The 26929-nt window shown below is 40.6% G+C and overlaps 1 protein-coding gene across 8 annotated transcripts in view; it reads right to left on the reverse strand.

Annotated features, from left to right (window-relative positions):
- Positions 1-26929, reverse strand: part of LOC100747273 (flocculation protein FLO11-like) — a 307210-nt gene that overhangs the window by 131027 nt on the left and 149254 nt on the right. For all 8 annotated transcript variants that reach the window (XM_033323169.1, XM_024370425.2, XM_033323163.1 and 5 more), the window contains one exon: positions 7085-7175. In XM_033323169.1, the coding sequence (XP_033179060.1) occupies positions 7085-7175 (91 nt within the window). The remainder of the gene's footprint in view (positions 1-7084; positions 7176-26929) is intronic.

Genomic DNA, 26929 nt, shown 5'->3' on the forward strand with positions numbered 1-26929 from the left:
GGCTGCCGAGTCGAGCGGACGTCCTGGCCGGCGTCCGATTTCACGCCCACGATGCGCGTTGTCGGTCATCCGCGAGAACCAACCCCTATATTTCTCTGGTAAATGTAGTGTCGAACGATGTGCCGCTCCTATCTGCTCGTTTCGGATCTCTCGCTGGAACATTTTCGTTGATCTAGTCTTCTGGCGTAGGGAATCTTACATAGGCATAGTGTGAGGATGTTACATTATTCTGTTAAAATTGGGTTCCTTTTCAAAATAGACTGAGATTTTCATGGGTATTGAAGCAACGAATGCAGTTTATGAGGGAAACGATTTGAATTTCATTCGAGAATATGTGATTTCATTGAAAATATTTCAAAAAATGTACTCAGCACCAAATAATTAATAATCAAACTTCTCTTGGAGTAAAAAATTAACAGCAATGAAACAAGGACAAACTTTAAATCTTTCGGTATGTAGAAAAACAGACAGTGAAGGAGATGATGGCAAGCCAGAAAATGTATTTAAAAATGAAATTTATCGAACATAAACAGCAGAAGCAAATCGGAAGAGAGGCAAGCATTCCTCGACAGAGGTATTTCCCCCTTTCAGGGAAAGATACAAGGAATCTCGGCAAGGAAGAAAAGAATGCGCGAGGGTCGTGTCATCGAATAACGTGGCACGCGACTGGCCGAAGGGTGAAGTTGCCTCTGAGACGTCGGCGGAAAACCTCAAGAAAGGAAGGATCATAAAGGATGACCGGGGTTGTCACCTGATAAATATCTTTATGGCCGAGCAACCGAGTCCTCTCAAGCTCTGCCATTCATTCTACTCTGGTCCCTTTCGCGAAGGTACACCGCAGATGGTACGAGGTGCAAGCTACCGTATAAAAAGCGGATACAAGAGGGGCCCCGCAGAGAAGAACGAAATCGAGTAATTATGAGGATTAATCTTAAGTCCCGTAAAGTCCCACCACTTGTGGAATCTGTTCCCCTTTCACCGCAGCAATTCGGCCACCAACCTTTTCCGCTCGTCGTGAAAATAATGAAAAATCTCTTCGACTGATACTTCCTTTTGTTCCACTTTTTAATACACTGGTATGAATTAGTAATCTTCGTGTAATGTCGAGTTGATTAAAATTGTATAAGCGTTGCAATATTAATGGGGTTCGAGCGTATTCACAAGATATACACATATAGTATATTTTTAGGAATGGATTTGATATTCCTTATTCGTTAGCGCTATTGCTAGTGTTAGTTAGAGTAGGAAAAAGTAATTTCAGTTTACGTGCATAGAATATCATTTCAAAACAAGGATAAAAATAAGCTTATGTGGATTACGCTCGAGATATCTGTAAACTACTGTACAAAATACAAACATCAATATTAAGTCGTCCGTCTGTTCTACCAAAGACAAGGATGTCTATATAATCATGAGTACCACAATGACCTCCAACAACACGTCTAACTGTAAGTCAATGAATTTAGTAGATGCTATAATTTTTCAAAAGCCAAGAGTCAAAATAGCCTTTTAACCCCTAAAAAATCACATTTTTATAGCCCATAAAATCGAACTTTGTACAATTCAACTGACGACCTTCTGTATGAAAAAAACGCGAGATGCATAACGAGATTGTCAAACTGGTACTCTGTCGGTCGTCTTATGGAAATTTTCTTGGGTGATAATCGTTTTTGCCCCTCGTTTCCTCGATGGGCGCTCGGTCGGCGTACGTACGCACATATGTAGAACGTCGAAGCTACAGGTGTCAGCGAGAGCAGTATTTTTCAGCGAGCTTCTGACCGAGGGTGTAGGTGATAGAGGCATACCAGAGTGAGAAAGAAAGAGGCGAACTACACGCAGAGGGAGTGAGAAAGAAAGAGAGAGAGAGTGAGAGAGGTAGAGAGAGAGAGAGAGAGAGAGAGAGAAAGACGGGATGAAACAGCAAACCATGGAACAGAGAATGGAAAGAGAGAGAATCGTTTCACCGTGGGTAGCAGTGCCGAATACCGGCACGCACGTTGAATCTGCTAAACGTTCTTGCTCGTGCGTGAAATGCCTCGATATCACTGTTTTATTTCGGCTCGTTCGTTCCACGCCTTCTCTCGCTTTTGCAATTCTATCCTTTTTACCCTCGGCCCGTTTGCGAGCCGGTCGCACGCGTAACCCTTCCTCTCCCTTTTCTCATTCTCGTGTTCGTTCGTGCGGATTTGATGACCCTTCCTGTTCGATTTCATGATTGTCTAATCTTCCACGATTAATTGAAATCTGACGATTAACACGCTTCGTTGGCTCATCTGTATCGCGGGTTCTCTCGTTCAAAAACTACACCCTATTGAAACGAGCTGATATACTGATCACGATTGTGTTGAAAGAGTTACTGCTTTATGTCTAATGTTAAACGTAATCTATAATGGAATTGTACTAGGTGAAATAGTTTTTTTGTATTATAGAATATTAAATAGCAGTTCGGTGAGATCATCGTTTTTGAATGATTACATAATCCTAGCCTAATTTCATATGATAGATAATTAGATATGTTATGAAACTGACCATAATGCTAGCGAAATATCAAAATACTTGAACTGTGAAAAAAGCAAACTTTTACAAAATAATATCAATCCAATTTTCAAACATCCTTTGTATATATGACATAGCATATGTCACAATTTTATTCAATAACAATATTCAACTCATCAAAACATCAACCGATTTTTTTCTAAACGTTTCAACATCGCCACGCTGGCAAGAGTCTCCCGATAAATCGATAAATCGCGAAATGGCCCGTTAGGCCAGTTTAATTAATAATTATCGGTTGGAAGAGGAGCACCTTGCACAATGGCGATACTTCCTTCTGGCGTAATCCTTGGAAGATTAACGAGCCTCTGTCAGGAGGGACTTCTCTTTCTCTCAGTGGCTCTCTCCTTCTCGTCCATTTTCCCTCCTGCGCTCACCCGTTCTCTCGAAGGCCTGGTCCCTATCTCTCTTACAGCCGCAAGACGCCATAGCGCGCCTTGCGGTGGTTGCGGCAAGAACCCTCGCCGTACCCGCATTAACGCAATTATGAATTTGTCGCGTTGGGATCTGACAATACAAGATGTCGCTACCACTCCACCGCCGCGCCACCCTATCCGCCACGACGTCCTCCAACACCCGGCGAATCCGCCACTCTACATTTACACTAAAACCAATTCCGGTTTCTGCGGGCGCAAAGAACCGACGCGACGCCGAAGATAACTTTCTGCCGATATTGTGGAAGCTTTGGATACTTTTATTCGGTGATTTATATATCTTTCTATATCGTTACGCTGTTCCTACACCCTTAAAATTTTGATGTACACTGCTATAATTCTCAGCTCTGCGGATAATGATGAAAAAGATCTAATGATACCTGACAGAAGGTTCAAACAATGACATCCAAAAATTGCCCAACCAGTGAATCAAAATCGTGAACAATGATGCCCTGCTTTTAAAAATAATCCTTTATTGTCATGTTTTAAAATAAGTATTTCTCTAAGACAATGGACTTCGAAAAGAAAACATATTTGCTAACTCGGCAAAAGCTCCCTGGTCCTTAATATCAGATGTACATCTTCCAAAATTTCCAGCTCTAACCCCGTGGAAAGCAAAACATTAAGCAGTAGCAAAGAGAGCAATGTACATGGGTGTCCGAAGTTTACGACGTTGTTCCTTAACGGACTGGTTATCGTCCATCAAGCACACAATGTCTCACAGTTAATTCTTGAAGCAATACCGTGCTCCATTTCCTCTCCGTGTGCACGTAAGTCGCCTTGGTCTTTTCACTTTCGAATCGATAGCGGATGCACATCGCGTGCCTGCTTGTTAACCACGTCGACCGTTTCGTGGCGAGGAAAGCGGGCGCAGTTTCGGCCGGGGCGAGTTAGTTTCGAAGGGTTCCGACGATAGTGACGGCAACGGTCTCTCCGGTAGCGTGCGGTACCCGTACAATGGCTAAAACGACAGAGGATCGTTGCGGCGAGCCGCAGGCGACTGCTGCGACCGGTTTCTCGCGACAAATTCCTCCTGGGCTTCGAGAACGCACCGCTAACTCTCTCCCTTTTCTACTATCAAGCCTCACACTTTACTTCGTGTGTATACACCAGCTTTTTGCTCATATGTACATATATTTGTGTATACAGCTGAACTATATTGTTAAGTGTTGTGACAATATAAAGCAGACCAAACCAAACTTAGAAATGTTTACACACATTAGCAATATTTAGGTACTATACGATAAATCAATTAAAAATATCCTTTACATTCCTTGATGCTGTCCATATTTCGGCAATTTACATATGATTTTCTCACATTTTTATAGTTTTATCTTTTATAAGTTACTTTTTATGTTACCCTTTGCTCTCACATATTTAAATTCCTCATGAGCATCAACCGAACACATTCCTTGAATACCGAACTTCCTTTAGAAGATGCGAATTCGATTTTCCATCATACAAACTCTGTTATCAGAGGTTTCCATCCTTGCAACGTCCTAACACGAGAAAATCAATCGACCCAGCGAATGGTCCAGCCACGAAGTGTAAGGATCCCTCGCTGTCCCTTCTATCTTGGTCAAGTCGAGGAGAGCCATAGGTTAGAGGGTGGTTCTAAACATCGAAACGCGTAGGAGGTAGGGCTTCGTGGGTGGTTGGAGGTCGGTACGGTATCGGTGAATGCCTAGTCAGCCCTTAATATCGTAAGAGCTGGATCCACGCAAACAAGCCGGCGAATCTAACACAGCCAACGGTTAAGCACTGGAAAGCCCTGGCCTTACCGTTCGACCGCCGCTGGCCCTATTATCGCTAACTAATAAGGGACCTAATTGAAACGTCGGCCTTTTGTTTCCAGTACTCGAGCGCTGCTCGATTTTCCAACCGCGCTGTACATGGCGCTGTTTGACCAACCTAGCCGGAGAGGAGACGAAACGAAAGAGAGGAGGAAGGAGTGGGAGCCAGGGGCTCAAGTACGGATTGAAATTAATTTTCGAACTCGAATCTCTCGGATGGATTTTCGTCGAGCGTCTCGAATCTGCGCGAAATCGATTTAACGATATTTCGCGTTAACGAGTCCTTGGCGTTTCGAAACCATTCGTTCACGGCCTTCGTCGTCGTTGTGCTTCAATGTGCATACGTTGAAAATTACCCTTTCTTGGTATTACATGGTAGAATTTATGATATATCATGGAACGATATGATTTTATGTACGAGAAAGTATATTGAAAATATTGAATTATTTGATATCACGTGAGACTTTGTTTTTGAGTAAATCAGAGTCAGAAATACAATATATGAAGGATAATTATCTTAAAACAAAAGGTCACCTCCATTTCTTTATTTTCTATCCTTGATTTTTCAACATAACAGCGAAGCTTTATGTAAAAAGATACGGATCACTTAGGCTTATGCATTCACCATTATCATTTACAAGAATATTACTAGCTTATAGTCAATCTTATAGTCATTTAATCTTATAGTCATCTAATCTTATAGTCAATTTTTCATTGAAAGTTATTTTTAAATTATTTAAAATTCTCTAGAATTATTTTAAAATCTCATACAAACAACCACTGCACGATTCTTCGCCACTAGTAACAAAAGTTTTTATTGTCTAAAGTATTTTCTACTAAAAACGAGAATGAAATCATATATCCAAAAGAAAATATTTCTTTCCATATCTTCTTGTATTCCCATACCTTTCTAATACATGTCTGCAATGGCGTCCACATTCCTGCGACAATCTATAGCTATCGAACATCGTGTGATAGTTTGAAGCGATACGTCTTATGGTTTTCGTCGCTATAACTATTTTCTAGAACATTCTCGACGGGGAAGGGAAAGCACGATTAAAGTAATCACTGTCATCGAGAGAGATCGCTTCCACCCTCGCGGCGATCTACGGTTACGTGAGGAGGAGCGCGACGTCGTTCTCATGTGGACGCCGCGCTCCACGTATTTCGTATTCCACGCATACAGCCGCGATGCCCACTTCGAACAGGATATTATTCCTGCTGGATGCAATCATATTAGTTTCCGAAGTTATTAGAATATTTATGCGAGGCCGACGTGGGGTTATGCATGATGCCGACCTCCTTACTTTTCCCGTCCCCACGAATCGCGTTCGTCTACGACGATGCCATCGTTTCAGCTTGTAGAAATTCTTGTCTATACTCCGTGGAAATCAAGACAGTAGTTGTTCAATGTCTTCCTTAACAGTTTTCCATCTTTCCTCTTGGATCATGGATTTTCTTTGTGTTTTAATTTCTCAAGTAAATAGTTCGTTAATAACCAACTAATAAATATTAGTAATAATTTGAGTAAATTATTAATTACATAAGGCATGATATTATATGAAAATCTCTTTAAATATCGGAAAAGATACTATACTATGAATAGAATGAAAGTAGCTTTTTAAAAGAATAGTAGCAATTTATTTTTTACAGGGATACTAATAATAATTACTTTATTGAGTATCTCATCTACTTCTGTTTAACAATTACGAATTCATCTATTTTTTGATATATTAGGTATAATAAATTTGAGAATTCCTAATATTTTGAACCTTATATTCCTAAAAAGATAACCTCGTAAATAAAAGTCAAAGTTAGAAAATGATCACGATAATTCATCGAATATTGATTAAATATGTATCTTCATAGAAGTTCGAGATAAAACATAATTTATAAGCGACTCGTACATATTGAGCGTAGATACGCCGGCACACGTGGATCACATATTTATTCTAAGCGAGTACACGCGAAATTGGCCAAAGTTTCGAAATGTCGCTTGTGTTTCGGCACAGGACTTCGCCAGTTTCGATATACGTACGAAGCGAGTATCTCGTCGTTAGAACAGTTAAACGACACCGTTCTGTGTGTGCGTGTATACGCGAGTGTCGAAAGTTTCGAGCGAATTCGAGAGAAACGAGAAAACAGTAAAAAACGAGGCCGTGGTAGAGGACGAAATCTTTTTCAAACGCAGACGGAAATTCAAAGCCGTTTCGCAGTCGGCGATGCCGAAGAAATTCGAGAGGGAAAAGCATCATTCCAGGAAGAAGACAAGAGAGAAAAAAATAAAAAGTCAACGAGACTTACCTTGCTGGCGTGCAGTTGGGTTGACCGTTCGTAAGAGATCCTGATGCAAATTGTCCGTGAGACCACTTTGCCGGGTTTTGCTCAGATACAACTGGGAAACACAGAAACAAAACGTTATTCTGAAAATTGGATAAAATGACACGTTCGTTGCTGAACTACTTTTGAAGTTGTGTTAAAATGCTATTGGACGTTAGAAACATTCATTTTCTTTCAATTGGTTGTAGAATTTGTACTTTTGCACCCTGTTGAACTGATTATTTAAAAGATGATTTCGTTACTTTATTGTTTATAAAACTTCACAGATTTATCATCTATTTTCAAAACATTTATATTCGTGAATCAAACAAATTATTCGAAATCAAGACATTAACAAAAATGTTCTCACGTGGCTCATCAATTGTAAATCCAAAAACTACATTATATTCCTAGAAAGGTAGCTGCAAAAATTATTATTCTAAACTTTTTGTATTAAATTAATAGTTCGTCGTACGAAATAAAAGAGTACTCCAAGCCTCTGACTTGTTAAACAAGGAAACTTTATTCAAAGACCCAATTGAACACCTCACCCATCACATTTCAGTACTATGTACTCTCAATAATCAAGCTCTATGTTTCACGAACCGTAGAAAAAGATTGCAATGCTCGAGCTCTCAATGACGTTTTGCTCGCAGAGAAACCTGCCACTCGCCTTTCGTTCTGTCCTTCAATAAGGAAGTCACGAACCATCCGATCGGCGAATTTTAGTATCCCGATCACGCACTAAGGGTGAACCATCCCCTTTAATATTAGGACCGACTCGGACCGACTCGTCTTGGTATAAAATAAAGGGCTGACATGCGAGCACAGGGCAGAGAATCGAGAAGAGGAGGTGGAACCAGAGGGAAGGGAGGCGCGAGCTCGAAGAAGAACAAGGAGACACAGCAAGGAAGAAAGATAGTTGAGGGAAGGGTGGCTTCACCACCATCGTGAGAGATGACTGAGCGAGTCGGTTAAACGGGCGTCTTCTTTCATAAATTTCGAGGGGCCGCCGGATAAAGGTTTAGAATAAATCGTTCGGCCTGTTATCCACTCCGACGTCGGCAGATAACGCCAGACGAGTTAGCCTGAATGCCTCAAGACAGCTTCTTCTTACGCACTATCCTCTGTGTATGCATCATCGCCATTCGTGTCTCGTTAAGTAATTTTTTAAGTTTCTTGTGTTAGTTTTGACGAATGTTAGACTATTTCTTGTGTTCAAGCGTTATTTGGATGATAAATATGTTTCTAAATTAAAAAGCCAGTATAGGATTGAATGATAGCTTGTAAATTTCTGATTTAAATGAATATTCAAGTAATACTAGTTCTTTATTAGACATTCTTAGATCTTTACACAATTTTTATTTAATTTAAACAACTGTATTTCAATAAAGAATTTGATAAGAATGTGGCAAGAATGAAGAAAAGGGGAAAGTTGTTTGAAAATCATCTACTAAAAAAGAAATAGGGTCTTTTACAGAAAAAGACAGTAGATAAGTTTCTTCTTCTTACTAATGATTAGTCTTATCAATTTATGTAAATATTTCACTTAATCCTACGTTTCCAACTCGCGATTGCCATCAGAGTCGATATCAAACTCCATACTCAACGCCTTCAAGAAACGATCGCATCTTATATTAGATGTCACGTTTCGATTTTGCACGCCGTAACTTACATCGCCATGGAAAATGCCGAACGCAATATGAAAGTGGAAGAAGCGGGCCTGGAACGCTCATAAATACATCCTTGAAGATCGCACAAATCGCTCGTTCGAGGCCAATCCCCTTCTCGGTTTCCCGCTAGAGATACGAGAGGGAACCCTTCTCCGTCTCTCGCGAGTAGACACTCCTGGATACGTTAAGTATATACGTTACATCGACATACATATACTCTCGACGTACGCGTCGATATAACCATCCAGGCATATAGACACTCGCGATATAGAAAGAAGATGGAAGGGGAAGGGCCGTTTCGAAAGGGAAATGCCAAGGAGGGCAGAAAGGCCAAACCAACCCAGAAAGCTAGTCCAATTTCTCAAACCTGTCCAATCCGTGTCGTATGCAAAATCAATCACACGGCAGCTTCGCCCGCCAGTCTCGAGACCCCACGATTTTCAAATACCGACCGAAGCCACGCGGTAATCCAACTCCTGGGGCGAAACTTCTCACCCATCCACGATCGCTCGGCCGCTGCAGCATCTTCCTCGTTCCACTGCTCTTCTTTTTTTTTTCTCTTCTTTTCCTATCTTCGCCCTTCGTCTCGCAGTAATCGTACACAGCGTGACATTCCATCTGGATGCATTGTCGAAGTTAGATTCGCGTCGAAACCATGCGATCGAATCGGAAGACCATGTTTGGAACCCGTCTATTTTCGAATGACGCTTGATTTAGAGTCTTGGGATAGGATTCAAGGAAATGGAAAACAGAAATAATCAACAGAAAGAAAAAAAAATGCATATCGAATGTTTTTGGAAGAGAAACAAGAAGAATACGATGTAAAATAATTTTGATTTTAAGGATATAGTTACGTTGGATTATTAATCATAGACCATTCACCACACGGATAACGAAAATCTTAGGAAGGTAAAAATCATTGCTTCATGTATAGTAATTAAGTAAATAGTAATTTTCCAATACCTCTTATTTTCTACTTCCATGCTTAACCATCAAAGACAATGCACAATTTCCTAGGTGTTTAGTTGGCGTCGCGACAAAGCCTAAACCCCTAGTATAAATTACGGAACGAGACAAAGCTAGTGCCTGGAACTAGATGCAAATACCTCATAGGTGCATGCGTACCTTCTGGTGAGAAAAGTTAGCGACTGGATGCCATTAGAAACTTGCTTCACACGATGTCGTTTCAAGCCTATCCATTGATATGCATCACCTTCGATCGCAGCTGCGATCATTAGGGATCCTCAGACCGAGCCGTGAATGCCGCTAAGGCCTCCGTGTGACGGCTTCAAAAAAGTAATTTGACCTTTGGGAACAGTGACTTCAAAGTGTTCCACGGAACATTCGTCCCGCGAGCACCGTGTCGAACGGGAGCGACGTTCTACTTGCGCGCCCTTTCTACTTGACGATGCATCAGACTTGCTGATTTTTCCCGGACGAAACGTCGACACGGACGTTGTCCGGCATTCGAGCTACGGCGTCAAGGGTGTTTGGGAACTCGAAGACGAACGGAGGGGCGGCGGCTACCACAGGGGTGCGAAAAGTTTAGCATACGCATTTTGTACATTGAAATCCCGACACGCTCGTCCAACTTTAAATTGAAACCCGGCTGCTGCCTCGACTCCACCCCGGCGTCGATAGCCCATCGTCGTCGTGACCGTCCTCGTAGTCGTCCGCGTAGTCCTCCTCGTCGTCCCGCTTACGACGACGTCACCTAAATCGTTCAGGGGAAGGAAACGAGATTTCCAAAATGTTGATATCCGTTCCACCGTTCGGATCGATCCACTGTCGACAGAGCCGTTTCAACCAGAAACTTTTCTGTGGTTCCAATTGTTTCGTTTCTTTCCTCTCTTGATGAATAGATGTTTTCTAAATTTCTTATTTTGAGAAACGTGTTAAAGCGGATATCGAATTTGGTAACTGGTACCGTGTCTTTCATGTTAAATTCTTCTGCGTTTTTTTTAATTACGCTCAATTATCGGACAAATTAATAACGTGAAGATATTTTGTCAGTTGCAATGATTGTACGATAATACATGATCGAATATTTTACATTTTCATTGTTCTTTATGTGATATATGTTATTACGTGTTGCTTGTAGTGTTCGTTTCATTGCTTTCCTTAACTGAATTCCATTTATTTCACTTTGGAATGATTCCTTAATTCTAGCTTTTTGCCAAATAATAATTGACTGGCTCTTCACTCATTAAGCCTTCTATCAATATACGTAGCAATGATTGGCCATGACATTTCATTCTCCACTTTATTCGTTTCTCCTTTCGATAATCCAATTCATAAGCAGCTTCCCACGCAACTAAGCTTGGTCCTTATGAGAGGTGACCATAATGGGACCGGGCATTTTTAATTAAATAATACTAATCACGGGAACCCTCTTACGCACGAAAATCTCATCTGGTCCCTTCCCCGTCTACTGGCCTATCTCTCCTCTCTCCTCTACCAGCCCCTTTCCGCCCTCTGTCTTTCTCGCTCTTATACAGGCCGCGAATCGTCTCTCTTTTAGACTTCGAATTGTAATTAACATTTGGTTCTCCCATTAGTGTAATTAAAGTGCCATTCCATAATCTAGGAGGCCGAGAGAGAGAAGAGGGGTACCTTATCTTTCAGACTTCAGCCTCGACTGCGGAGGTCGTTTTAACCCCACCGGCCGTCCCCAACCCCACTTCACAGGAGCACACCGATGCCTGTAGCTTCCTTCGGCGATAACTCCTTTCTGAAAGAGGACACTCTCTCCTCTCCCCCGAGGGCGGAGAAAATCGTGAAATCGCGGCCGGGTAGGTAAAAGAAAAACGCCGATTAAAACGTTTGGAAACCCGATCCCAGAGGCGTTCTTTTGCTTGTCGGATCTTCAGAGAAAACGGAAACGCTCTTAGAAACGACATACCCTATCGAACAGAGTATCGGATCAGATTTGAGGAAGGAACTGAAAACTTAATTTTTACATAGTTCGTCTATTCCCGTATAGTATAGCTCTTGAAATAGTAGATTGTGGATATGTTGAAATACAACGTGAATGAATGTTAATTGTGAAATAAATTTGAATAAATTATGATCAATTTATTGTATAAAAAATATGAAGAGATTATTTTATAAAGTGACAGGTATACGTAAAACTGATACGGTAAAATGTAAAGCGAATGATTTAAATTATACATAAATTAAATAATACTCCACAATGTATCATCTATTTATTCTGCTCGAGAAACACTTCCTCGAGAAAATCACTACACAAATCTGCCACCGAATATAACAGCATTCCAGACAAGAATCTGACAGATAAAAGTCGCGTGACCCGTACCAGAAGGGAAAAAACAACGACTCTGTTGAGGGAAGGCAGCGTTTGGTGGTAAAATAAAGAAAAGCGAGGAGATAAGGAACCCGGCCGCGTTGACATTTTCCGGTGGTTGAGTTAATAATGCGCACGGTACACAGGCCACGGACTTGGGGGTGGATCCACAAAGTGGCACCATAAAGAGCCGCGGATGTGTTTATTCGGGAATTTGCCTTTTTTCTTTCCTCTACCAAGCTGAGTCGCAGTGAGATTTTATCTTATTTTCGGCGACGATCCCGAAGGATTTATGCCCTCTCGGTCGTAGCTTGTGGAAGGAAGACGCAGGAACAAAAAGACAAAGAAAAAGAGTAACCGCAATCGAAATAACGAGAGCAAGAAGGATGGCGAAAGAAAGAGGGAGAATGAAAGGAAGAATAGGGGTGGCTAAGGGAGAAAAGGGAAAGGAAGGGTTGAAGGAAAAAGCGAAAGAATCACGATGCAATTATTTTCGTTCCAGCTCGTGAACGGATTTTAAGATCGTCCAGCCCTTGGCTAGTGGACCAAGAAGGAAAACCGAAGAGCTAGAGGAAGGTCGAAGGCCGAAAAGAAGGATTAACCTCGTCAAGCGGGAGAGTCCGTGACAAAGACGTTAAAGTGGTCGAAGGGAATGAGAGATATATATCGGTCGAAATCTGTGGGGTGAAACGTTCACATCGTTCGACCGTCCTGGGACGTCGAGACACTAATGGCATTTTTATTATTTCTCCACAGAGTCCCTCCGCCGATAATGGGCCGACTGTATGGTCCATTGGACGCGTGACAGCCTTGACAGCTTCTCACCTTTTCTTCGTCTCGGCCACTCGTCTAGATCGATGCTCAAAGGGCGCATAGTAGTCGACGATACTCGACATCGAGAAAGGAAGCGATGAAATTGGAATGAGCTGTGAAACAAGTGGAAATGAGTCTGTTTGGAGGTTTCGCCACTCGAGGACAAATGTCAAGGATTTGTTGAAATTTTGAATTACATCTGCAATGGAAAGTATTCGAACACCTACCATAGAAAATCTTAATGTCCAACTAGTAGATAAATTTATGTGTTATATATAATATATTTTGAAATTTCATTAGTCAACACACGACTAACAATACATAATAATTGCATCGAAAAAATTTGTGACCAATCTGAAAATGTATATAGAATACAAAATATTTATTTCAAACATATATTTAGTAAAAAATTATTATACAGTATCAACAATCGTCTTAAACATATAATAAGTGTTAAATACTTGTACTAAATATCTTGTACTATTGTATATTTTTTGAGATGCGTTCAATATAATTTTATTACATAGTTAGAATCAGTAGTATAAGCTACCAGGTTTCGTGATGGAAAGATATAGGCGTCGAAAATATAGGGTAGTAGAAATTAAGTTATTATAAAATAACGTGATAGTTAGAAAAGTTATAGAGTTTCATGATGGAAAGATATAGATATCGAAAGTAAAAGGGTGGAAATTAAGCTACTATAAAATAACAAGAAAGTTATAAAGGTGAACATTAAAATGAAATAGTAAAATTGTTTTAAAAGTATAAGCGTCAGTCATAATTATTCACGAGCTTAAAAAAGTGACATAAAATATTAAAACTTGAAAATAAACCGCGGGAAGAAGATGGTAGATGGTTTTGAAAATATCTAATACCGCAGGATCGCAGATCATAAAGAGCCTGCTGCGACGAAGGATCCATTGCTAAGCAACGTATACCCATGGAGCCATTGGACTCGTTGGCTTTTGATGAATGGGCCTCGTATAAAGCTAAAGTATGGTAAAAGCCGCCGTGGCCACTGCTGTAATATTCTACCCTGGGTGCTTTTAGAATCGCTAATGACTAATGGTACCAAAAGGAAACCCCTGCCGATGGATGCCGGGTTCACGGATCGTCGATCCGCGCGTTTGCAGATTTTTCAAAATATTTGCTACCATTAAGGAATTTAATTACATTATTCTTACGGCCCCAAAGAGAGAATATTCTAAGCGATAATATATTTTAAACTTTGGTTATATTATATTTAAGACAGTATTTATAATGTATTCGAAAACTTATAATTGTATTTAAGTGCTTCAATATAAGTTTTGCATACATAAAGGTTTACATATTTATTTCTAGCTAATCATATTACTTTTTATTATCAATACTTTTACTGGCAATTCTTTCCGTTTTTGTAGGGTAGTGAACGAGTTTTCAAAGTAAATACGGCAGGGTCAGCACATGAAACATTTATAGCTTTCCGAAGAAACAAGAATAGAGAAAGGATACATGGTTTGGTTGATCCAAAACGAAGAAAACTATGATTAACTGTGATTAACCTGACCATCGTTATTGCTAGGCGAGTGGCAAGACTTATAGAACGAATCATAAACGAAGCTGGAACGTCACGTCCAAAATACGCAAGAGGCTTAGTTAGGGCTTACGATTACTCGCGATTCGAATGGCAACGAGACTGACGAGAAAGGAAGAACGTAGAGAAAAGAGAAGTAGGACCAGGTTTGAGGGGGTCCAGAGCTACGGATTGGCGTAGAAAGGAAAGGGGAGTCGAAAAGTACTTTAATATACGGCAATCCCCTTGGCTTGAAACTCGCAAACTCGGACCGACTACCTCTCATTGCTGCCTTTCCTTTCTCTTTCTCTCTTCTCCTCTCGCATGTATTTCTCTCGTAATCGTCGCATGGCTTCCGATGAAATTTCACGTCTTCCACGCGGGTCGCCTTTGATGCTTACTGCCGTTGTAATTGCAAAAATGTGCAGAAATCGGCTTCCATTTACCCGCAAAAACTATCTCTGCCGTGGTTTCTGGCATGAACCGAAAAAGACATCCGCGAAAAACGACCTGGCTGCTGCTCTGTGATTTTGGCTACGTCGTGATTTCGACAGATCGTAAAATGTATTTCAATCCGAGCTTTTTCTGCGGGCACTTAAATCTTTTATTTGTACCTTCAAGCTTTTCCTTGAAATATAGATATTTTTATATACACTCGTCATTCAAGTTAGTAAAATACCGTGGAATATTTCGAAGAAGTTCGAGAAAATTAACAGAACTGCCATAAAATGTAATCACGATAAATATTTTTATACAACAATGTGTCAAAAATAAAGGAAAGGCGAAAACACAGTACGAATGTAATGAAAATATACGATAAGCTACGGAAAAAAGTATGTGGTTACTGCCTGAAGAGAAGCTAAATGCGAACCAAATCTGTTTACTGCGAATAATAGAAGTAAATGAACACTTTCGTGCAGAGTGAAGCGACCCAATAATGATAGAACGTAGTCTAAGGAAAAAGATTGGTCCCTCTTTCGTTTGTTCGTTTCCTCCTTTCCTGCATCGTAGCTGATTTGGCTCTTCGGTCCCACGAGAATGTTATAGCGATTGAAACCTCCATTGGTAATTTATCTCTCTATCGATTTCCCCAAATAGCAATTCGGTGGTCGTTCCTCTATCAAAATCTATAATTCTATCATATGGAATATTTTATATTTATTTCTCAGATTAAAAAATCCTTTTAACAGTCCAATTGCAAAATTAAAACGTGTTAATGCGAATCTTTTAAATGTTGTATTTATCACTAAAAGGAAGGAAGAAATTATATGGAAAAGTAACTTTCCGTGTTATTCTCAGCTGCAGTTGTTTCAAGACGAAACCCAGAGAGAAACTTCCCTAACAAGATTTACCTCTAATCACCACCGAGAACCGTTCGCGTGTAATTTGTTTATCCCGGCTATGCTCCTTGTTCATAATTGCTCGGCCTTGTTTAGCTGCCCGTTTCAGTGGCGTTCACGTGCGGCGCCAGAACCGTGTCGATTATCACGTCTAACTTGTGATTTCCTTCGAGAAAATCGATGTATGAACGCGCCAAGTAACTTCTCTTGCTTTAATCCTAAATAAAGATATCAATGGCGCCATGAAACAATTATAGTCTGAGGAAAGATGGATAAAATCCTACTTTTAACGAGACAAAAAAAGATAATTTTCGTATGACAAGTTGTTGCTGTGATAAACACAAATATTACGATCTCTCAAGAAAAGTAAATCGAAGATTATTACAAGGAAGTCTAGAAGAAGTAACTTTGTATTTTCTGTTAACAATCACCATGAAAATTAAATAATACAAGAGGATATTTTAAAAATGTCTTGACTAATTTAACTGCCAGAAGATTATTCTCCAAAGAAAAATAGCCTTTTATATCGAGAAATATTATATTCTGCTTCTCCTTTTCTTCTTTCTCTACAAAATTTTCCATACCGCGAAGACACAAAACGTGAAAAGGTTTCACAAATCGTGGATGTTTCCACAGAATGTCAGATTCTTCAAAGAAGCAAGAACTCTACAAAGTAACATCAACTATCGCGGAACGGAACGACGTCCTGGCGTCTCTTTTTAGTCCGTGGTGGGGGCGTAAACGGCGTAAAAGCGGCACCACCCCTTATCTACATATCAAAAAGGCAATCCGGAGAACTCGCTTATGTAAACGGCATGGGAGGCTTCGTGTCCCAGCCAGGGATGAAAAGAATTTCGAAATCCGTGCGCTAATAAACCTGCTCTCTGGCACCGCGGACCGTCGTCGTCGGTCTAGGGAAAGCTCTGACGAGATATTCGTGGGGTTAAGCTCTTTAAGCCGCGGATTAAGCCAGGCGGCACGAGAATTTAAAGTTCTCCTCCGCTGACGAGCGCGCACACTCACCTCTGAACGCGTGCCTTCTCGTCGTCTACGTTCCCGCGAGCGGCTACGTGCGAAAATAAAAATTAAAAGTATATCAGCTTCCTCGCAGCAAGTTTTTACATACACACATACCGGCTGGATATTAACTTTCACGGATAATAATGAAATACCATCTGACAGGATGGAAGTCCCGGTTCAACGAAGTTACCGCGCTTGAATCCAAGCGCGTGCTCGTTTCCAGCTTGCTCTCCGTTAATTTACGACGGCAAATCCTCTTTTTCACCGTGTTACACACACTTTTATATTGCGTTCTCGTTTCATACGTACGCGAGTTAATACTAGTGATAGAACATGTATAGGTTTACTCGCTGTGTTTATAGAAAGGAGTAGTGAAATTTATATCGTCGAATGTAGGGAACATGACTGTGCATTTACTGCACTTTGTCTTAGAACTTATATTAAATAAGAAATCAGACAGTTTTTAATACAATATAACGTTGATAAATTTATATTAGTACTTTATATTTAGTATTTGTATGAACGTACTCTTTCCATGCTTCCACTTACTTTTGTTCTACACTGGCATTCTACGATTTTAATAGCCATTAACTATAAATTTACAAATCTAAGCTTTCTAAATCAGCGATAACAACTGTAAGATACTTAAGATGAACAAACGATTTGAAAATAAATCTTGCACGCATGAGGAGCAGCGAACCTCGGATAAGACGATTTAATAACTTAACAAAGCGATTCACGCGTCTGTAACGGGATTCGGCAATCACGGTCGGAAGAATTTAATCAGCTGGAGGACCGGAAAACATTTTCAAGCAGGAACATGTCGTTCGGTCTTCGTCTCTTTGGGTTCACCTCCGATCTGGCTCCTCGAAAATCCCGCTCTTACCGCCAACTCTTGCCAGCCCTCTCGCCTCTAATTCGAGCATTCGTCAGGCCGCACACACGAGCCATTATAGTCGAAAGTTCCGCCGGCATTAAATGCTAATGAGAGCGGCTGGATTTTCCAGCGGTCAGAGGTTCCGCCACTCGTACCGATTACGATTTTCAACGGGAATTTTCGGCTGCCACCACGTAAAGCATTCTCTCTCTCTCTCTCTCTCTCTCTCTCTCTCTTCACCTTCTCTTTCTCTCTCTTTCTTTCTCTCACTCCCTCTATGCCATTCGTTCACAAGTCAAGATCCGATCTCTCCAACTATTATTTCGTTTCGAAAGCCCTCAATCCGGAAAGGTTGGATTTGCACGGGTCCACGGAGCGGACTTTTAATTGATTGTTGGTTGAACGTTGTTTCAACTCCTGTCACGATTACGTAAATTTCTGTGATAAGTGCCTGCGGTGTCTGTATCGAGAGACATGGACTCTGTTGGAGTACTGTTGTACTCTAGATGAGATAAATTCGATGATCGTTCTTAAAATAGGAAGGGATATTGGGAAATTTTTGAGTGTTCAGTTTCATAAAACTTTGGAGCAGTTATATATTTTGATGTATTCACAGATTGAAGAAGTTGTTCTTTTGGTAGAATTTATTTATTGATAAATAGTTTAAAAGAGAAGCGGTCCTTCTCATAAATTTGAAAACTGAAAATTTCTGAAAATTTCCTTATTTTGTACAAACAGTTTTGACTCTTTCAGAAACCAAATGATATTACGCTCTACTGAGTTGATCAGTGTGGTTTCTATGTGGTACGTATATTAATCATTTTCATATCAAAATCGAGAGTAACGAAGACAGAAACATGAAAAATAAACTGCCGGATAACTGTCAGAACCAAGAAATTCATTTGAAGGAGAAATTTATTAAAGCATTAACGTCTCGTCAATTCCACCATTAACTTTCACGCAACTTCATGCATCGACTGATTAATTAATCGGTAACTGGGAAATTTGCAACTTGAAGGAAGGAATCAACCTCGCGAGCAGTATATAATTTAATTAATCTCTTCTCCCTTCGATTAAAGCGGTACCCGTACGTGAGGCTTGAGCCTGATACACGATTAATTCTAGGCGGTCCCGATAAGACGATGCGACGAGACAAAAGGGCGTATAGGCGGTAAAGCAATATCTAGCAACACGATGGAAACCGGCCAATTAAGTGGACCCCACAAAATTGGTTTTTAATTGAACGACAGGAATCGATGATATTAATTACCTTACGCGACTCCTACTCAACCGACGTAATTAATGTAATATTTTAGCCGAGAACGAACATTATTTGAAACAATATAATATCTAATTCAATGATGATAATTAATTACGAAGGAGTAACTTACTATCTATAAACAGAATTCTAAGAAATCATGTGTCAGTTCATTTATAATTTTACAGTATTAGCGAATAGTTCCGAATCCTAGACAGAAATATATTTCAAAGGCATGTTTAACAAGCTATTTTTAAGAACTAAATATAAAAAGATTGTAAATAGTGAGTAACGCCTGTTTCGACTGATTTTTAACTTCCTTTAATGTACTTAATAACAATCACACAAGAAATATTCTTTTATTTAAAAAATTGAAAATTGTTTAAAATATAGAAACGTTTCTAACAGAAACACAGTAAAAAAAAACGAGTACTCGTCATTATCAATACATTCGAAATACTAATTTCCCTTAGCATACAATGAAACATGCAAACAGTTTTCACCTACTCCACCCCATTCATACTATTTATGATATACCTACATCAAATCATGTTCGTGACAAATTACACGCAGTGACGAAATCATAAGCGCGAACGAGGGCATGATATATACTATATTCGTATGCAGCCGTAATTTTACTCGGTTGAGGGCCACTTCAACGTGGCTCTGCCATCATCCCATCAGCCTCATCCCCAAAGTCTGCAAACGCAACAGCAACCCCGTTGGCCTCTCACGGTTGCCTTTCACGACTCTGTGCTGGCTAATGTCTTTTCTGTGTTACGCTAGTCGCCGTCCCTCGACAATGCTGCTGGATGGTCCTGACCGAGGTATTATCCTATTTCGCGAGACGTCCTCTTCTCGACGTTCAGTTATGCGGATAACGCGTACCGCAACTTCGCCCGAGACGCGATGTCGACGAAGCAACTTACTATCTCTGGCGATGATGACTGAAGGTATGAAAATGTGGAAAACGCGAGAAGTGTTCGACGGCGTATTGTGAGAGTATTAATTTATGGGAAAAAGATATGAATTTAAAATGAGCAATATCTATCGAGATATATTCGTCAGAGCTATAGCAATAAAACATTTTACATTGAAAACTTATTAAGAAGATAATAAGCTCAAATATTTCATGAGATTACCTAAATTTCAGTAAGGACAAAGAGCCTTGTCCTATATCCTTTATCCGCTACAAACAGAATCTGCTTTTCTATCATCGTTTATTAACGGGAATTTTGCAGACAGAATTAAAGACGCTGACCTGCTACTCGAAACACATAGACAACGGCTTGTGCTGTATCGCGTTATAATGCAAGAACGGAGCAATTTGTTGGTATCAGGTGCAAGGGGTATCTCAAGTTGTAAGCCCTTGGTTTCGTCTGCTGCCGGCAATTAACTCCATTACCACCCTGTAACGTCGTGAGCTGACTTGCCTTCCACGAAGTGCGCGCAACTCGTTAAGCCTTTGGGTTTTGGACTTGGGCCCTTTACTTGAGCCCGAAGGGACACTAGATAGGACCTAGGCTTTAAGACCGATATAAACTCTGTTCAACGTAATTTCAGCAAAATCGAAAGTATCACAGTCTCTTATCGCAATTAATGAACCATATAACAATGTTGTTTTCTGTGTTATCTACATTTTATCACTTTATGACAATAATTTCAAATCTTTTTTACGTAGATAAAGATATCATTATGCAAGAATCTACATATATTCTCCATCTTACTCATAAAGATAAAACCACATAGAAGAAATTTATTTTAGATTCTTGATCTGTTCTAACAGATAACTCCGTTGAATACCTTTAAAAAATGTACAAATAAATTTTTAAGTCCGCAATGATACTACGCTTTATTTGAAAAACCTCCCATGTGTCGATTTATCAATCTACAAACACCATCCCGACAAAGAGGAAGGATCACTGCAACAAATCCTACCAAACAACTCGATTCACTCGCGTGAGGGACTAAAATAATTCAGACTGTTTTATCGTTACCTAAATTATTCCTTCCAACATGAAAGAAAATGCAGCACGTATACCAAACGAGGACACCGTGATACATTCGCGGTGATATTAGCGTCAGGGGATGAAACCAAGACGCGAACGTCTCGCAACGCTAACGTATGACCACCGCGCCCCCAAGAGTACCCATCCGGTACCAACTGCTCGTATGTATCCATATAACTGGGTGTAGGTTCGATTCATATATTCATAGAGAAATAGCAAGCCGGAAGACGGAGGAGTTGGCTACTTGGGGGACGTGTGTACCGCGATTGCTACCGGTCGCGACCTCATGCATACATCACGGATGGAAAGTGATGGAACGCACCCCCGACGCCCTGGGTCACCTAGACGAGCAAAACTGTCACCCTGACTGATTGCTAACTCCCACGACGTGCACCGACCAGGACTTCTCTCTAAAACCGTCTCCACGACCTATCGACCGCTATCGTTCTGCTGAGCACTCTGGGTCTCCGACAGGTGGTGGAATGCTAGGATTAATAACGAGGGAATGGGGATTAATAACGAGGGTTTTTGTGGAACTGTGACCTGTTTCAACGATATGACGTGTAATGTTTTAGCAAGTAATGGACGTTGGATGTTATTGCTATGAAACGATTGGATTGCATTGGTGAAAATTTTGAAGGCAGTTCTTCTTAGTTACTTTAAGGGTATTAATCTCATATATGACTAATCTGTGAATATCATGAGACGACATGATTCACATACATCATAATGTATGTACATTGAATCACATTGAACGTACATTGGACCACCTAGTGATAGTTACGAGATGAATCAGATAGCTCGCGTTGCATTTATATTTCAAAAAAATATAAAATAACAGTGCTTAGATTAAGACAATGCTTTTAGCTTGACTATAATTTGCAAATCAAGTTTAAATTATAACTTTGAATTTAAAATTCATGATTAAAATAACAAATGAAATACATTTCCCGCATATCACGTCGGACACCCGTTTTAAATGCAAAGCGCAGAATACCTCGATGAAAACAGACAATAATTTCACGTAGTTGGCAAGATTCAGAGACACGTCTAGCTTATTCCACCCTCGACTACGTGACGCCCAAACACGGCACAATTTGTAAAACACTATATCACGCCGCGGAGAAGCATAACCCGCGTTACCAGTGAATATGATGCTCTTACGAGCAAAGATGAGGAAGCCGTAGCGAAAGAGGAGAAGCGGCAAGACGACCGAGCGTTTACGAGCGAAGCACCATTAGACGGATGTTGTCAACGCGTAATTGCCAATGGTGCAGTAACTCACTTCCTACGACTTCGCGGCTTTCAGCTCTAACGATGCTTCAACAGCTACGGCTAACAGTAACAAATAACATACCACCGATATCATCGGTTGGTATTGAATTCCGTCACGAATTATCGGATGCAATGAGATTTGTTAACGATGGCATCCATTACTTAAATTACTTTCTCAAATAATTGAAAGTTACAAAGAAAGAACTTTTCTTTTCTATTATTCTTAACAGCCACAAAGCTTCGTTAAGTAAACAAACGACCTAAGTAAGTAATTGACAAATGATTTTTTCCTCTTCTAAACTTCGCAAAGTTTATTGTGAAATTTACTAAAACTCATATACCTAAAATCTCAAACTCAAGAAGTCGTCGAAGAACCTGTTACCAAAATCTCTAACGAAATCATGGAGTTCGTCAACGGTCAGAATTGCTTGTTTCTCGAGACTAGTGAGTGACCATCGCGGAAAGGGTGTTCGAGAGCACGCAATGGAGGAGAGGTCAGAGAATGAGACAGTTGTATAAAGGGCAGGAGAAAAGCGCGGGTCGAAGGGATGGATCGAGGCCTAAGCACGTTCTCACCCTTGGCGCTGCTTGTGAGGACCCTCGGAGGGCCTAACGAGCGGCTTTGTCATTTCTGCGTCTTCCCTCCCGTTCTCTCGTGCACGCTTTCTCTTAATGATGGTTCCCAATGCACGTAAATAGGTCCAAGCCCCTCGCGACACGGGCATGCAGGATGAGTCGCTGCTACAACGCCCGTCTTCCGCCGTTAGGCCACTCAAGACTGCGTTCCCATCCACGCATGTTGGTTTATCCAGACCGGGGAGAGCTTTGAATGCGCGTTACTGGAAATTCTACGCGGGCCCGGGACACTTGTGTTATCATTAACGACGATTAAGGCGCGTGCCAAGCGAGGAGATTTCGATGGGAAGCAGTGCTCGACCGCATGCACGATTATGAATACATTAGCGGATGGAAATCTAAAGATAACTGTTCGTGGGAGGGACCGAACGTTGTTTCGTTCCGGAGTTCTGCCGATAGGACGAAAGGGTAAAGAATCCTTGTTGCGATAAAATTATAAGATTAAAACTAACTGCGAATTGCTTATAATAACTGCGAAACATTTAACCAATTCGTGGATGTTAAGTAAAAATCATTTTTTTCGTATGGTGATAATGGAGGGCAAATTAAATAACATTTTGTCTGCTTTAGTTAATAGACCCTGTCTCTTATAACCGACCAGCAAAACTTCCTTTTAAAGAAAGTAAAAATACAATATTTCGTACTTATGATAAGACACAATTTTTCAATGATAAATTGCATTCGACTTCTATAATAAGTAAGAGTTTATTCCTAGATATGCCCAAAATTAAATTTCTATATTACATCCATTTTATGGCTTGAGAAATATTATTTTCCGTAGACATTCCGAAACTAATAACGGTACACGAGCCAAAATCTTCAGCTTTTTAAGAAGTCGGGTATGGCAGGAAACGCTGATTAGTATCCGGTACAGAGAAACTTTTCGAGGCATCGTTCTGCTCGGACCGCCTTGAGATTCTAATGGATTCTCATTTAAATAGAAATCTCATGCCGATACACAGGGGTCGGGCCGCTATATGCGGTCGGGATGGAAGGACAAACCAACGGACCAAGTATGTTTGCCATCCAAGTAATGGCCACGGAGGGTCCTCTTCTGGTCGGTTCCATCCTGGACCCCCACGGTCAAGGATGGCCATGCAGAGAATGGGCGTGCAAACAAGCCAGCCGTGACCCCATGTCCGAAGACTGGCTTTTCCTACGCGCGTTTTTTACCTTTATTTCATTTCCTCCCAATCTCCTCGACGTGGACGAGATGTCGTTAAATTTTCTACCACGCACATATGTTGAGGGAACAAGAGAACAGTTTTGTATCATATTGGGAAGTTCCAAGATTTGCCTACTTCGTGCCGCATATATCCATGAAATGAAAATCTTATTTTGTAGTACTTAGTTGCGGTTGATACAAAAATATAGAAATTTTTTTGAGCAGCTAAATATCTTTGAATGTCAGGCAAATTTGCGAAGTATCAAGTACATGAAACTTAATGAAACTCTAATAGAATATGTATCGAATATTTCTAATAAAAAATAAGACCTAAGATACGAAGAGACCTATTACATGTAAAGATCTTTGAACATGCATTTAATCTAATTTTGATAGCAACAATGCATTCTTCGACGCGCCTAAAATTCAATTAGTTACATAGGTGAAACAAAGTGCGATGAAAACTATCTACTGTGAACAAATGCGAAGAACGACTACGTTGCGAGTAATTTATTCAAATTATCGGAACTGGAACGAGTATTTTCTATCAAGAGAACGTCAACTGTGCAGAGATATTTCTGTACCCGTCCGTGTGACAATGCCGTCCGTTTTGTTCCACCCCAGGAATACGTTTCTATATCTGTCTATACACACATATATAAAACGTTCTTGCTGCCTTTTTCCCGCTACAGAATTTTCACCCCATTTCGCAAGCATGTCACTTCCTGGCTAAGTTCGTATCGGTCTACGGGCAAAAAGGAACACGCAGCCACGTATGCGTTCGCATACGTTTCCACAATGCCAGACCGACGTCCATGGTCAGTCGACTGCCATGCCGGTGCTTTGCATGCAAACAGAAAACGTTACATCCCCCCGATGACCGATCAGGGGGACAGTAAATTTCGAGAACGACCAAAGCGAGGCTACCACTTATCGCTGATACGCTCCTTCTTTTCAATTCCTCGCGCTACGTCACAGTCGTTTTTCGCTATTTTATTACTTGAGACCGTCGGACGCGTTGGAACTTGTATGCCGAGGAATTTGTACGTAGAAATATTGAAATATCTAAATTCGGACAAAAAGCTCTAAAATCGAAGAGATTAAGTGGAAACAAATTTCTAAAAAAATCTATTTCTATAATTTTTCGAAGCCGAGAGTGTTTTCGAAGATCCTTATCTTTACAATTTTCTTTTTAAAAAAAAGTAATTCGTAGATCTAGAACTTCAGAATTCACTAAAGTTAGTCAGTCAACTCTTCTTTCCTTTTTTTTTTTTTATTTCAGAGCTTCAAAATTCCCCGAGATATCATTAAATAAAAGACGAAAAAATCTAGTGATTACACCACTAAACTTCAAATATGATTATAATATAGAATATAGACTGTCTAATATAAAATATAATTTTACATCAGTTTCCAACCTTTCCGTTTCCTACGAGCAGCAAGCCCATATCGACTTCCGAAATCGTACAACAAGGGGTGTTCCTGAAACGGCTGCCATCCGCTGCAGATTTGTCGTGTCCGAGGGAGGCGCGCGGAAAAAGAACGACATTGAGCGGAATCAAATCAAAGTTGTCCTTGCAACCGGAATCTTTGAAGGAACGCGAGACGGCGTTCGAAACGCGGCGAGACTAAAACGACGAAACAAGAAAGCGAATAAGAAGGAGAAAAGATTGCGAAAGGAAAGAAAGAGAGAGAGAGAGAAATGTGGAAACGACTGGCTGGTTGGCTGTTCTCGCCGATCAAATTTCCAGAATGGCTCCAGGTCCATTAAACAGGTCCTACTTCTGCTCGTGCAGCCAAAGAAGCCGACTAACCCGTCGCAAAACGTTCCACGAATACCTCCACAGACTGCAGGAAAGATAGTTTCCCCTTCGTTTTTCCCGTGCCATGAATTGGAAAGTCGATCCACGATACCGAGGATCCCTAAGGGTCTCGCGCGATTGAGCTCGATCCTCCGTGTCTGTTATTACCCGTCCGCGCCGATGACACCGGCTTTCCGAACAAGAAATCCACGGATTATGCTTCCATCGTGTTACGATTTTGCGTAGAAAATGTTTCGAATATTTGTAGAAAAATTAGCTGATATCTTCTTCTTCCAATACGTGATTAAAAGTTATTAATAAAGTTATCAATAGAAACGGGAAGACATTTTGCGCTCTGTAATTGTTATGATTTTCACACTTCATATATTATCATACACGTGTACATGAGGGACAAACTTTGCCGAATATTCAGTTGTCAATAAAACCATTAGAAGTTCTGAGAACTGTTGACTTATAACTCAGAACTTGAAATTTTAAACTACCCAAACTTCCAAACTGCGAACTCAACCAAGCTACATCGTTCTGTAATAATTTCGTGCATCAGTAATGTCAACGAGAAACGAAATCTGCATTTAGGGTTAATCGAGAATTAAATTAATTAGACGAAACTGAGTCGACCAAAATCTCTTTTCCAAATTTCTTCAAACAGTTAACTAAAGTACAAGGTACAAAGGAAGACAAAAAAATGCGTTCTTTAATTCAATCAGTCTTATGGCAAGAATATTACAAGCATATTGGTTCAACGAACTTTCAGCCACCAATTACTACAGCCTCAAACGCGAGCCGATATTATGTTGCATGCCACTTCGTCTTCCTCGTAATGAGCAGGCATCCAAGTAGGAGTCTTGTATCTACCGTTGCGACAGGCTCTGATAACCAACAAGGATTTTGCCTCGGTCTGAAAGTTTGTCTACTCGCGTTACCTTGCGCCACTCGGCACCCTCTCTCCTTCTCTTCTTCGACGCTATCGACGACGACTACTCTCCCTGGATATTTCCCCGGTCCAATATCCGCATTGTTTCGTCTTGTCTATGTCTTCACATGTGCCTTAACTAAGCCTTCGGCATTCAACACCACCTCTTTCT

Source organism: Bombus impatiens, unplaced genomic scaffold (assembly GCF_000188095.3).
Source record: "Bombus impatiens unplaced genomic scaffold, BIMP_2.2 scf_0044, whole genome shotgun sequence".
Classification (NCBI taxonomy): Eukaryota; Metazoa; Arthropoda; class Insecta; order Hymenoptera; family Apidae; genus Bombus; species Bombus impatiens.